The 14002-nt window shown below is 46.9% G+C and overlaps 2 protein-coding genes and 1 long non-coding RNA gene across 4 annotated transcripts in view; 2 read left to right on the forward strand and 1 right to left on the reverse strand.

The window, feature by feature from the left end:
* p4htmb (prolyl 4-hydroxylase, transmembrane b) lies at window positions 1–7744 on the forward strand. The gene is made up of 9 exons (XM_041263387.1): window positions 1–967; window positions 2095–2176; window positions 2647–2837; window positions 3335–3431; window positions 4154–4316; window positions 4435–4620; window positions 5856–5946; window positions 6303–6426; window positions 7373–7744. Exons 1-9 carry the CDS (start codon window positions 620–622, stop codon window positions 7741–7743), a joined length of 1653 nt encoding a protein of 550 aa, XP_041119321.1. The 5' UTR covers window positions 1–619; the 3' UTR covers window position 7744.
* The window catches only part of LOC121322883, a 10596-nt gene continuing 4248 nt past the window's right edge, over window positions 7655–14002 (reverse strand). The window contains exons 2-3 of the long non-coding RNA XR_005951104.1: window positions 7738–8878; window positions 7655–7707 (exon numbers count right to left, since the gene is read on the reverse strand). This is a non-coding gene — a long non-coding RNA (uncharacterized LOC121322883). The remainder of the gene's footprint in view (window positions 7708–7737; window positions 8879–14002) is intronic.
* Window positions 12493–14002, forward strand: part of LOC121322881 (sodium- and chloride-dependent creatine transporter 1-like) — a 26667-nt gene continuing 25157 nt past the window's right edge. Inside the window, exon 1 of one of the 2 annotated variants that reach the window (XM_041263386.1) lies at window positions 12493–12729. In XM_041263386.1, coding sequence (XP_041119320.1) covers window positions 12558–12729 — 172 coding nt within the window. In that variant the 5' untranslated portion in view covers window positions 12493–12557. The remainder of the gene's footprint in view (window positions 12730–14002) is intronic. The other variant, XM_041263385.1, reaches the window with a different exon arrangement.

Here is a 14002-nt window from a genome sequence, read left to right on the forward strand (position 1 = left end):
ACGTGCACTTCACTAAGATGGCCGACGCCGGCTTCGCCGAATGATGAGGTTTTGCTGCAACGGTCATCTTGGATTTGAGAGTGGTCTAGTCTGAGCTGTATGGCACTCGTTTAATCACAGAATAAACAATTCATAAGAATACTAGCTGGCACAACGAGGATATATGTAAATGGATATACGTTTAATGAGGGTAAAATAGTAATGCAGTAAATACTGCAACACAAAAACCGTCCGATCATCGCCGCTCCGGAGAATGTTGCGCAGCATCCCGATCCCTCGGCCGAGACAGAGAGCTTGTAAGTGGGGTAGACACTGAGAATTCCTGGGGCACACGGCTGCGGACCTAGACCAATTACTTGTTCGTTTTTATTAGTATCCTTCAGTTAAAAACTGTTGTTATGTTGTCGTATTTGTGAAATCTGGCCGGACAGTACGCACCCAGTTGCTAAGTAACGGCGCTATTATATTTTGTGTTATTTGAATGACCGTGTGAGGCGGCTAAACGAGTAACGCCTGGCGGCAGGGCTGTGTACACGCATTTGGTTATTGTAATGCCGAGTCACAGGTCCATGGTCGTCTAGCTACTGTTATAAACAACATCCGCGACCGCGCTGCAGTGATGATGGACCATCGCCCCGGGGTTTTGAGTCCACAGGGATCGAGAGCGCCGCTGGGCTCCACCGAGCTCTCCATGCCCCGGGACCGCGTCTCGATTCAGAAAAGCAACGTGTGCTCTCGCTCCTACTTTGTCGTGGTCATGGTGTTTGTGCACGTGTACATTATCAATGTCATCGCGTTGCTGCTCTACGTGCATTACAACAACGGCCCCGGGGACAGCTCTGCTGTGGACGGGCAGGCCTCGGCTAACCCGTCCTTCGGTAACAGCGGGGCACAGCCGCTGCCGCTGTCCGTGAGCCCGAATCCCGGGCAAGACGCCATGCATCTCCCTCGCCTGGAGGGCATCAAGGTATGTGTCTACCGAACCGAAAGGCTCTGAAGTGGCAGTTTTCATACAGATGCAAAGAGAAGCTAGATGAACATTATACTTAGCCTTGTTAGTTTTGCATAATTGTAATCATTTCGTTTCAGATAAACGTGAAGCGCTGTATGCTGCAGATGTGCGTTGCAGGGTAGATTGAGACAGTCGTCGTAACTTTTATCGTGGGGTGCCCTGTATTAGTAACGTTAGCCACTTCGCTGTTGGATTATAGTTTAGTCGCTGCTTTCCTCATAGCGTTTAAAAAGTAACACAACTTTTTGGTGGCGCTGGGTTTTGAGCGCGTTATTCAGTTGACCATTATCTGGGTCTCACTATCTGGGTCCTTTTTAGAATAGGAGCAAGTAAAACCTCAGTGTGACGTCACGCTCCGATAATTTGATTGATTTAAGTCTATGACTCTTAAGTAAAAGTGGTTGAGTGGTTTTTGAAAAGGAACAGATGTATTGATTTATGAATCCACAGTGGGAACAATTCAACAAAAAGCAAATTCCATTTTGTTAAGCGGCAGTTAGTTACTAATTCTAGTATTGCACTGTGGTCCAGTGGTTAAAGTCCAGGGCTTGTAACCAAATCCCACCTCTGCCACTGACTGACACACACACACACTGTGTGACCCTGAGCAAGTCACACAGTGATGTTAAATCAATGTCCTGTTGTAAGTGACTCTGCATGTAATGCACAGTTCACAGCCTACCTCTGTAAAGCCTTTGTGATGGTGGTCCACTATGAAAGGCACTATAAAGAAAGAGATTACACAATTCAAACCTAACATTTACAGAAGACTTGCAATTTCAGTTGAGCGTTTCCTATTGCCTGCTAAAAGTACTACACTTCTACACTAACAATGTAAATAAAGGTTTTCATAATTACAAACTGTGACAAAACTTCTTTGCTTCCAGTATAGCTCTGAACACAGTTCTGTGTTCCTAACACAGTCCTGGTGGATAAAGCACTCTCATAACCAGGGGTGTTGAAACAGGACGGCCCCTGTGGCCGATGTTTAGGGTGTCTTTCTCCCTTGTTACCCTGGGAGGGCCGAAAGTGGTTCCTCTCAGCTGTGGATTTCACTGTGTGCTGTTCTTGTGTGTGCACAGGTGGGACATGTACAGAAGGTGGCGCTGGTGCCAAACAAAGTCCACGAGCTGAAGACACTCAGCCTGAAACCCCTGCTCTTCGGTGAGTGAGCAGCACAGCGCAGCGCAGCCACTCTCAAGCGCAGCGCAGCCACTCTCAAGCGCAGCGCAGCCACTCTCAAGCGCAGCGCAGCCACTCTCAAGCGCAGCGCAGCCACTCTCAAAAACCACGCAGACACTCACAAACTCAGCGCAGACACTTATTAACACAGCTCTGGTCCCATTTGAGAGAGCTGTACAGTTTGAAACTGCTCTGAAGTAGTCCTGTTCTCCTTGTTAGTAGCATGTGAGGGTGTAGAGGGCACCTTGTTAGTGCTCAGGTGTGCATGTGAGGGTTAGGGTTAGTGCCCAGGTGTGCAGTGCAGTGATGTGCATGTGAGGTTGTAATCGAATGACGTCTTCATTCAATTACAGATCACATCATTAAGGTGCTAGTGTTTTAAACAGAGAGGAGTCTGCCTCGCTCCCCAGTCACATATCAGTTACCAGTGTAACCTTGAACCTCTCCCCCAGAGATCTCTGGCTTCCTGTCTGATGAAGAGTGTCGTCTCCTCATTCACCTGGCCAAGCTGAAGGGGCTGCAGGAGAGCCAGGTGATGATCCCAGAGGGAGGGGAAGAGCTGGCAGAGCAGCTGGAGATCAGCCAAGAGGAGATCTTCAATCTGCTGGACCACAACCAGGACGGGCAGCTGCAGCTGCAGGAGGTACAGGGAGAAGAGCATTGTGCTACACACAGACTATATATACCAGAGCAGAGCATTGTGCTACACACAGAATAGATATACCAGAGAGCAGAGCATTGTGCTACACACAGACTATGTATACCAGAGAGCAGAGCATTGTGCTACACACAGACTATATATACCAGAGCAGAGCATTGTGCTACACACAGACTATATATATCAGAGCAGAGCATTGTGCTACACACAGACTATATATACCAGAGTAGAGTGTTGTGCTACACACAGACTATATATACCAGAGCAGAGCATTGTGCTACACACAGACGATATATACCAGAGAGCAGAGCATTGTGCTACACACAGACTATATATACCAAAGTAGAGCATTGTGCTACACACAGAAGAGATATACCAGAGCATAGCATTGTGCTACACACAGCATGCTATATGCTATATGCCTGGATGATTTGCTTCCAGTTTGATATAACAGTTTGCTGTCTTATTCTTCCCTGTTGCAGGTTCTGACCCGTTCGCGTGTCCGGGACGGAATCTGGCTCACTCCGGAGAATGTGAGGGAGATCTATGCAGGGCTGAAGGCTGATCCTGATGGGAATGGTGAGGAAAGCGGCAGTTTCTGATCTTCAGCAGTTAGAAGGGTTCACTGCTGGCAGTGGAGTTTTCCACAAGGGGTTCTGATTCCTTGAATTCCCCTGAAGGTCCTGCACTGAGTGAGGGAGTGCACTAGGGGAGAGGGGCAGGGAGCAGGCTGTGTGAGGGAGTGAGCTGGGGAGAGGGGCAGGAAGCAAGCTGTGTGAGGGAATGAGCTGGGGGAGAGGGGCAGGGAGCATGCTGTGTGAGGGAGTGAGCTGGGGTAGAGGCAGGAAGCATGCTGTGTGAGAGCAGCGAGGGAGCTGGGGAGAGGTGCAGATTGTTACATTAACAATCTGTAGGGCAGAACATCTCAGATGTTGCATTAATTAGATTGTCCTGCAGTGCCAATTAGCAACTTTCATCCTTCTGTTAAAGGAACTTCCAAAATGCAGCCAGCTCAACGGGGTTCTGTACACATTGCTTTTACCTAGTTGTGAAAAAGAATTTAAAAACAAATCATATTAATATGTCAAAATCTAAAAGAAAACAGTAAAAAAATAAAGATGTTAGATGAAGTAGACGGTAGGCTTGGGTCGTGCAGGTCACTAGATGAAGTGGAACGGTAGTCTTGTTGTGAGTGAGTGGTGAGTACTCTTGTGTTGTGAGTGGTGAGTGCTTTGTGTTGTGAGTGACTGAGTGCTGTGTGTTGTGAGTGATGAGTGCTCTGCGTTTTGAAATGCCCCCAGGGATGCTGAATGTACAGGAGTTCAAGAAGCTCAATGCCAACGCCTTCCAGCAGTTCCTGCAGCAGCGTGGAGTGGAGAAGAGCCAGCTGGTGCGCAACAGCATGCACACCTGGCTGTACCAGGGGGAGGGGGCGCACCGAGTGCTGAGGCAGCTGCAGCAGAGGTGAGGTGGTGCTGGGGCTGGGGAGGGAGATGAGGGGTCAGCACGGCTGTAGAGTATTGCAAGTCACTTTTGTGTAGTTTTGCAGATTTCTACATCACTGTCTCACTTTTGTTGGCAGAGTGACTCGTCTGACACGCCTGCCTCCTGACATCGTGGAGAACAGCGAACCACTGCAGGTGGTGCGTTACCAGCGGGGAGGGCACTATCACGCTCACCACGACAGCGGGCCTGTGTACCCTGAGACTGTCTGCTACCACACCAAGCTGGTAGCCAACGCTAGCACCCCTTTCGAAACCTCCTGCCGGTGAGGAACTGTGGCAAAGTGGCAATTAGTGCAGGTGTATAGCAGGTGCGGTGCTGGTGCAGAAATCCAAAGAAACCAACAGACAACAAAGTACGGGTGAAATGGATTGTTTTATTAGGGTTATAAACCAGTGGTCTGATGACCAGCCGGTAAATAATAAAGAGCTTTGCAAGACGCAGCATTGCACAGTAAAAAAACGGGGGTTGCAATCCCGTAAATAATAAGCACAGTACTTAGCACACAATTAGACACACACACGATCACAAAGTCCAAAGTGAGTGCTCTCAGTGCTTGTGGTGCAGTACAATATAATACGTGCTATAGTGGTGAACAAATGGTGATAACAATGTTAATCGTGACTGTAGTGCAGTGTTGATCCGGTTTTTGTTCTGGCCCTTGGCGACATCTCTGGGTTCATGTTTAGCCGTCTAGTGATACAAACAAGACAATTACTAACAACACGAAAAACAAACAAACACTCATGAATACTTTAAGTACGCTTTTCTCTCTGCGTCTCACACGGTTCTTCCAGTTTATAACCCAAAACCAAGCGAAGGAAAAGATTTATGATTCTCCAGCCTCTTTATGCTATCACGCATGACCCCTTGGTAAATGATTGCAGCTGTCTCTATTTCCTACAGCTGCTACATCGTTTACCTTCCGGGTCAATTCATTCCTGCAACGTAGTCTTGCCTTCTTCCAGGCTAACATACTTCCCGACCCAGGAAATGAACTGTCAGGCCAGCCAATCCAAAGGCTTCCCCTTCCGCTACCTAGCACCCTCATAGGTCGGGAGGGAGATTTACAACCAGAACTCATTATATTTCTGTCACAGGCACTCATTGCATTACTGGCATTGCCGGGGAGCCCAAGAGAGGGCACTGTGCTGTGTCTGTCATTCCCTGCTAGTCCTAGAGAGGCACTGTGCTGTGTCTGTCATTCCCTGCTAGTCCTAGAGAGGGCACTGTGCTGTGTCTGTCATTCCCTGCTAGTCCTAGAGAGGGCACTGTGCTGTGTCTGTCATTCCCTGCTAGTCCTAGAGAGGGCACTGTGCTGTGTCTGTCATTCCCTGCTAGTCCTAGAGAGGGCACTGTGTTTTTATTCCCTGCTAGTCCTAGAGAGGGCACTGTGTTTTTATTCCCTGCTAGTCCTAGAGAGAGCACTGTGTTTTGATTCCTTGCTATTCCAACAGAGAGGGCAGTTGGGGTGACATGCTGATTCTCTCCTGTTCTCAGGTACATCACAGTCCTGTTCTACCTGAACTCTGTCCCTGGAGGGGGAGAGACGACCTTCCCAGTTGCCGATAACAGAACATACGAGGAGCTGGTGAGGGAGTGTGTGTGTGTGTGTGTGTGTGTGTGTGTGTGTGTGTGTGGTTTCAGCAAATATTATGACCGATAATTTTGGTCTGTATAATTCCTAGGTTTTGTCCACTTCATAATGTATATAGATTAAACAGCATTGCCTAGAGTGAGTAACATGACTGATCGTGTGCATGATTCTGCACACTCTCAGGACATAGACTGCACCCAGTAGTGTTTACTGCAGGTGCTGTGTTTTTAGGAGGACAGTGTGAAGCTCTGTGTGTGTTTGATGTATTCTGCAGCTAGCCTCCCCTTGTGTACTGCATGCAATGATAGTGGAGGCAGTGCTGATGAAGCGTGTGCTGCTTTGTTTTCCAGTCTCTGATTCAGAACGATGTGGATCTGTTGGACACCCGGAAGCACTGTGACAAGGGCAACCTGCGCGTGAAGCCCAACCAGGGCACCGCCCTCCTGTGGTACAACTACCTGTCTGATGGGAAAGGTACAGCTATCAGGAACACTGTGTGTGTGAATGGATGGATGGATGCATGCACTCGACCTGTCCTCTGTGTGTTTGCGTGTGTGTGTGGATGGATGCATGAATGCATGCACTCCACCTGTCCTGTGTGTGTGTTTGTATGTGTGTATGCATGCATGCACTCTACCTGTCCTCTGTGTGTTTTCTTGTGTGGATGGATGGATGCATGCATGCACGCTACCTGACCTCTGTGTGTGTTTGTATGCGTGTATGCATGCATGCACTGTGTGTGTTTGTATGTGTGTATGCATTCACTCTACGTGTCTGCTGTGTGTGTGTGTGTGGATGCATGCATGCACTCAACCTGTCCGCTGTGTGTGTGTGTGGATGGATGGATGCATGCGTGCACTCTACCTGTCCGCTGTGTGTGGTTGGAAGGATGCATGTATGCACTCTACCTTTCCTGTGTGTGTGTGTGGATGCATGCATGCACGCTACCTGTCCGGTGTGTGTGTGGATGGATGGATGGATGGATGGATGGATGCGCTCTACCTGTCCTCTGTGTGTGTGTGTGTGTGGATGGATGGATGGATGGATGCACTCTTCCTGTCCAGTGTGTGTGTGGATGGATAGATGAATGCATGCACTCTACCTGTCCTGTGTGTGTGTGTGTGTGTGTGTGGATGGATGGATGGATGCAATCTACCTGTCCTCTGTGTGTGTGTGGATGGATGGATGGATGGATGCACTCTTCCTGTCCTGTGTGTATGTGGATGGATGGATGAATGCATGCACTCTACCTGTCCTGTGTGTGTGTGTGTGTGTGTGTGTGTGTGTGTGTGTGTGTGTGTGGATGGATGGATGTATGCACTCTACCTGTCCTCTGTGTGTGGATGGATGGATGGATGGATGCACTCTTCCTGTCTTCTGTGTTTGTGGTCACTAACCTGTCCTGTGTTTGTGCCTGCAGGCTGGGTGGGGGACCTCGATGAGTACTCTCTGCACGGAGGCTGTGTGGTCACTCAGGGCACTAAGTGGGTTGCTAATAACTGGATTAACGTGGACCCAGACTCCCGGCGGCAGACTCGCTACCAGCAGCTAGTGTCCCACCTGGGTGGGGAGGAGACTGCCACAGAGAAGCTGGAGAAGTTGTACCGGGGGATCCATGCAGACCATAACCAGGACCTCCACACAGACCAGGACCTGCACCAGGACCTCCACACAGACCAGGACCTGCACCAGGACCTCCACACAGACCAGGACCTGCACCAGGACCTCCACACAGACCAGGACCTGCACCAGGACCTCCACACAGACCAGGACCTGCACCAGGACTTGTAGCAATCATTCATCTATTGAGAAGTGAAGATGGGAACCAGCAGATCTCATGGCTGTTCTGAAGAGCCTTCTCTGCGATGCAACTGTAAATAGCCATTACTTCTTGTTTAGTTTGCAGTAGAACATAAAGGGTTTCTCAGCTTTCATATCTCTGCAGTCTTCTATGAACAGCTGTGGCTGAAGGAAGTCTCCTAGTGTTACTGTTTAGCTTTAATTTTCACCTGGGGGCCAGATGTTGTAATTGCAGTAAGATTCCAGACTCGGTGATATGAGGAAAGCTACTTCAAAGTTTCCAACTTCTTAATCTGAGAGTTTCTGTGATTGCTCTTGCTGGTGTCTGCACATCTTTGTGACTCTGGTTCAAACAGGCCCGGCAGGTTAATAAGGATTTCGGAGGGTCAATGCTTGAAACCGTTAACGTTCTCATTTGAAGATTGAAAGCACTGTAATAACTGTCCTCATGTTGCTTCTGTAATAATTTAAAAGCCAGCGTGACTCGTTATGAGTGTTTAAACCTAGAGTGGAGGCCTGTGCTCTGGGACAGAGATGTGTCTCTTGTAACCTGTAAAGGGTAGTGATGTCATGTTGCGCACTACTGTTGTGCAGCACAGTGACCAGGTTGATCTGGGATCATCTGTATATATAGCTTTTTATAAGTACAACATTCTATGACACTTACTGTGCTACACACCTAGTATCCTCAAAGAATATATTCCACCCTGTACATATCAGAGCTGCATCAATAATATTCCACCCTGTACCTATCAGAGAATCAGTAATATCCACCCTGTACCCAGCAGAGCTGCATCAGTAATATTCCACCCTTTACCCAGCAGAGCTGCATCAGTAATATTCCACCCTGTATCGGAGCATCAGTAATATCCACCCTGTACCCAGCAGAGCTGGATCAGTAATATTCCACCCTGTATCTATCAGAGCATCAGTAATATCCACCCTGTACCCAGCAGAGCTGCATCAGTAATATTCCACCCTGTACCCAGCAGAGCTGCATCAGTAATATTCCACCCTGTACCCAGCAGAGCTGCATCAGTAATATTCCACCCTGTACCTAGCAGAGCATCAGTAATATTCCACCCTGTACCCAGCAGAGCTGCATCAGTAATATTCCACCCTGTATCTATCACAGCTGCATCAGTAATATCCACCCTGTATCCAGCAGAGCTGCATCAGTAATATCCACGCTGTACCCAGCAGAGCTGCATCAGTAATATCCACCCTGTATCCAGCAGAACTGCATCAGTAATATTCCACCCTGTACCCAGCAGAGCTGCATCAGTAATATTACACCCTGTATCCAGCAGACTGCATCAGTAATATTCCACCCAGCAGAGCTGCATCAGTAATATTACACCCTGTATCCAGCAGAACTGCATCAGTAATATTCCACCCTGTACCCAGCAGAGCTGCATCAGTAATATTACACCCTGTACCCAGCAGAGCTGCATCAGTAATATCCACGCTGTACCCAGCAGAGCTGCATCAGTAATATTCCACCCTGTACCTATCTGAGCATCAGTAAGGGTGGAGCTGATTTTGTTCAGTTAGAACACAACAGCTTTTGGGGCTGGCGGCTCGCTGTGTGGTAGCCTGTGTGGCTGGCTGGCTGGTGTGTTGGTGGCTTGCTTGCTGTGTGGCTGGCTTGCAGTGTGGCTGGCTATGTGCAGTGCAGCTCCTGATCACCTCCCATGCAATACTCAGGCATGGTGTGTTTAAACTGACAGTCTTGTTTGTTCATTTTTCTGTTTGCTTATTTATTTCTGTATTTATTTATTTGTTTGATTGTTATGGTTAGTGTTACATATTGATTTGATTTTCATGTGCACTGAAACACTTTGCTTTATTCCAATGATAAAATAAAGAAAATTCAAAGAAGTGGATGTTGCAGTTTGTTGAGGAGGAGGGGTTATTGCTGGATCATACTGAAGGAACCAAACAGGATAACAGGATCAACCAACGATCATTGGGGTGCAGTTTTGCAATATGAAGAACTTGTGAAAGGTGAAAGAAAGGACAGAATGTTCTATCACACCCTTAGGTTGAGTCAGAGTCAGATGACTGGGGACAGAGGAAGGGTAGAAGGAGAAGTGCTATGTTTGCTTAACCATAAAATGCTTGCTTAATCTTAACTGGTTTCTGAAATGAATATAACAAATGCAACGGGGGGGGGGGGGGGGGTGTTAGGGTTAGGCGTGCCAAATCCTGATAGGAGCAAGGGATTTTATGTAGAAACTATATAACCCATGTACATGCTTTACCCCTGCAGAATACACTGGTTACTGATAAAGTGACCGTTATTCTCCGGAGCGCTCTGTTGTTTGATGACCACTGCAATAAACCTTTGATGCAACAGCCGGTGTGATTGATTGTCTCTGAACATCCCTGCACTTTATTTTGCGACCCTACAATTCCTGAATGCTACAGCATCTCTGAATATCTGGGTCTGAAGAGGAAGGAAAGCCACGCTGCCTTCCTGCAGCTTGGTAAAGCCTGGCCAGTCACTACTGGCCGTGTGTTGTAAAGAGAACACATGTGTGATACAGGCATGGTGAAGACAGTGAGTATGCTGGGGAGGTGAGCTGTTTGTATCATGAGAAGGGAGATTTGCCCATTCCACTTTAAATACTTGAAAATCTCACAGCAGCCTTGCTGGATTTCTTATTAAGAGCACACATTGTGATGCCAGTTTGAAATCTGAACAAGACCACTGCCAGCACCAGGGATGAAGAAAGAGACATTCATATACAGAGAGAACAAGAGAGACAGGTCTTCAGTTGAAGAGTAAGGGAGATGGAAAGCTCTATTAAGAATCGGTCTTGTGCAGCTATTGGTAGCTATGGAATCAGCAGTAAAAACTCTGCTGGTAGAAACATCTGCCTGAATATGTATTCATGAAAATGTCTGGTCATGAGCAATGGTAATGCTGTATCAGATGAGGTGGACATGCTAGTGAATTTGGTTGAGGGATGTGTTTTATGAAGGCAGTGATCTGGACACACACGTATGCAGGACCGCTGCTCCCTGTATGGAGCTTAAATAACTCAATTGGGAGAGCATTAGCGCAAATACACTAATCTCCTTTAGAAACAAAACAAATAAATTATTGATTTACGATATATCGATTTATTTGAATATAATATAATAATATATATATATATAATATATATATATTATATAAATATGCAGTCTTAGATCGTCAGTGACTGTGACACGTACCATCGACGTCGTACACCTGTGTTAACACCACGGCAGTGGTTAAAGTGTGTTGTTTGTGAACACTTTTCAATGTTTATATTGTTTTACATAATAACAATCTTATTTTTATATAGCACCTTTCCTAGTGGACCACCATCACAATGCACGTTACAAAACACGAGACTATGGTGTGTGAACAATGCATCACCTGCAGTCACTTACAAAAACGTCTCACCCAAAATATGGAGCACAAGTGACTTGCGCAGGTCACACAGTGAGTCACTGGCTGAGTTAAGATTTGAAGTAGGGACCTCCTGCTTATAAGCTTGTTTCTTTAACCACAGGACCACACAGCTTATAAATGTTCTGAGCTCTTTCCAGTCAACACAACAAACCTCATTGTAATGGGGTAGGTGGCAGTTTTACAACAGCAGTAACTGTTGATGAAAGGGTTGAAAACCACTGCTCTATGATATTGAAATGCAGTTCTGTTGTGCGAGTCTGATGAGGTGCTTCTATGAGAGGAGCCAGTGAAGGCGTGTGGGCGGTTCAACTCCCTCCCTGTCGGCGGTACTTCATGCTACACGAAGCTCATTCCTCGTCTCTTCCAGGGATTGGTGCGGTCCGTGCAGACACAAAGACTTCTGCTTCATGGCATTGCTGCTCGCTCGATCAGCACACTAGCGTCTAGCGTCTCACTGAACTGTTGTCGGTTCTCCGCCTCATCAATGAGGTACTTCAGACTCACATTCAAGTGCTTCGTCGATTGCTTCTGAATCAAATCTGCACGGTGCATTTTTTAATATATATTTTTTAAACATAAAAACTAATAATTGTGTATGTACTTATCTGTCAAAAAATAGTAATACAAAAATAAAAAAATAATAATAATAAAAAAAAAAAGTAGCGCGACTTTTTATACAGTCTCTGTCTTGTGGTGGTAGGTCCATTCCATTATTATTATTATTATTATTATTATTATTATATACTTATACCTAATAATCATATTAATATATTATACTAATATAATAATTTATTTCTTAAAGCAATCTGTCGTTATGACGTGATTACAAGCAAGTAATAAGTACGTATACAGAGTCTCCACGGACTATCTAAAGACTTGTCCTAACTAGTCGTCACTACTTGTTGGACGTCCCAAACTTAAGACCCCTCGGACATCCAATCATATATTTAGGATATACATATATAATGTATATATATATATCATATATATATATATATATATATATATATATATATATATATAATATATTATATACCGACAATACTTTAGTCATCACGAACCTTGACTGGAGATTCCCTGTCTGTGTGTGTGTGTGTGTGTGTGTGTGTTTATATCTATATTATATATTATCTCTGTGCTGGTCAGTCTGTGAATCCGTCTGCTGTTAAAACAAACTCTCAGCTAACAGCTATTCAAATGATCTCCATTGGTTATAGTAGCTGTCTAGAATGCGGAGTAACTGGAGGGGCTGGAGTGAGAGCTGGAGTAAGGTACTGTCACAGAGAGCTGTCTGTCTATCACTGCAGGAGGCAGTGTCTTGCCAGAGGAGGGGGAGGGAGCAGACTTATTCTCAGAGGACATGGTGGTGGTCTCCCCCCTGGTGGTCCCGGGAATGGGGGAGACGAAGATCCCCGTCCCAGAGAGGGAGATCTGGACCCGGCAAATGGACTTCATCATGTCCTGTGTGGGCTTCGCTGTGGGGCTGGGCAATGTCTGGAGGTTCCCCTACCTCTGCTACAAGAATGGAGGCGGTAAGGAAGAAACGCCTGTACAGGGTCTGGTTCCAGGAAACTCACAATCCTCTCTGCATGCAGATATATAGAACAGCCCCCTCTATCTGCCCTCCTGTTCACTCCCCTCTTCATAGTCTCCAGATCTGCCTTTAGAACTCATGTTATCTGTGAGTTCAGATCTGGCTACAGTACTATTGTTATCTGTGTGTTCAGACCTGGCTTCAGTACTCATGTTATCTTTAGGGTATAAAAACAGGAAGCTTGAAAGATGAGTCAATTCCAAACAGTGATGCGCAGCCCTTCCCTTACCTTGAACAGGACGAATCATTTTAAGTTCCTTTCCTGAAACCATGTGAGCGTGCAAGATAGTGTGCGTGTGAGTGTGCGAGTGAGCGTGCGTGTGAGTGTGCGAGTGAGTGTGCGTGTGAGTGTGCGAGTGAGTGAGCGTGTCAGTGTGCGAGTAAGTGTGCGAGTGAGTGTGCATGTGAGTGTGCGAGTGAGTGAGCGTGTTAGTGTGAGACTCCTGTTCCACACAAGAGCACTGGAAGCCCTTTCTGCTTTTACATGCTACAAGTCAATCTGATCTGAAAGGACTGTCCTTCCCAGCACTGGTTTGTTCTATAGCAGTGCCTGGCACTTTAAATGTGTTTAAATGTTAAATGATCTTTGAACGGAACCCAAGTTTAATAAATCACTCGCTCACATGCTGCATTCCTGCTGGAGCCCTGGAGAGGGATTGAATTGAATAGCTGCTCAGCGGTCCTGACAGATTTACTGCTGGCATTGACATTGTGAACTGCTCCCCAGTATTGCATAGTGGAGAGAGCAGAGCAGAGCTGTATAGCAGAGTGGACAGAGCAGAGCTGTACAGCAGAGTGGAGAGAGCAGATCTGTATAGCAGAGTGGAGAGAGCAGAGCTGTATAGCAGAGTGGAAAGAGCAGAGCAGAGCAGCGCTGTACAGCAGAGTGGAAAGAGCAGAGCAGAGCTGTACAGCAGAGTGGAGAGAGCAGAGCTGTACAGCAGAGTGGAGAGAGCAGAGCTGTACAGCAAAGTGGAGAGAGCAGATCTGTATAGCAGAGTGGAGAGAGCAGAGCAGAGCAGCGCTGTACAGCAGAGTGGAAAGAGCAGAGCAGAGCTGTATAGCAGAGTAGAGAGAACAGAGCAGAGTGAAGAGCAGAGCAGAGCTACGCCTGCCTGTCTCCCCTGTGACGAGGACCGCAGGTCTGTCTGTCTCCCTGCCTGCCTGTCTCCCCTGTGACGAGGACCGCAGGTCTGTCTGTCTCCCTGCCT

Source organism: Polyodon spathula, chromosome 11 (genome assembly GCF_017654505.1).
Source record: "Polyodon spathula isolate WHYD16114869_AA chromosome 11, ASM1765450v1, whole genome shotgun sequence".
NCBI lineage: Eukaryota > Metazoa > Chordata > Actinopteri > Acipenseriformes > Polyodontidae > Polyodon > Polyodon spathula.

What these genes read in the sequence shown, in the direction of transcription:
- p4htmb (XM_041263387.1), top strand. Translation starts at nt 620, where the DNA reads ATGATGGACCATCGCCCCGGGGTTTTGAGTCCACAGGGATCGAGAGCG. An exon ending in CTCGCCTGGAGGGCATCAAG is followed by an intron (nt 968 to 2,094) that starts GTATGTGTCTAC and finishes GTGTGTGCACAG; the next exon opens with GTGGGACATGTACAGAAGGT. An exon ending in GGCTGATCCTGATGGGAATG is followed by an intron (nt 3,432 to 4,153) that starts GTGAGGAAAGCG and finishes AAATGCCCCCAG; the next exon opens with GGATGCTGAATGTACAGGAG.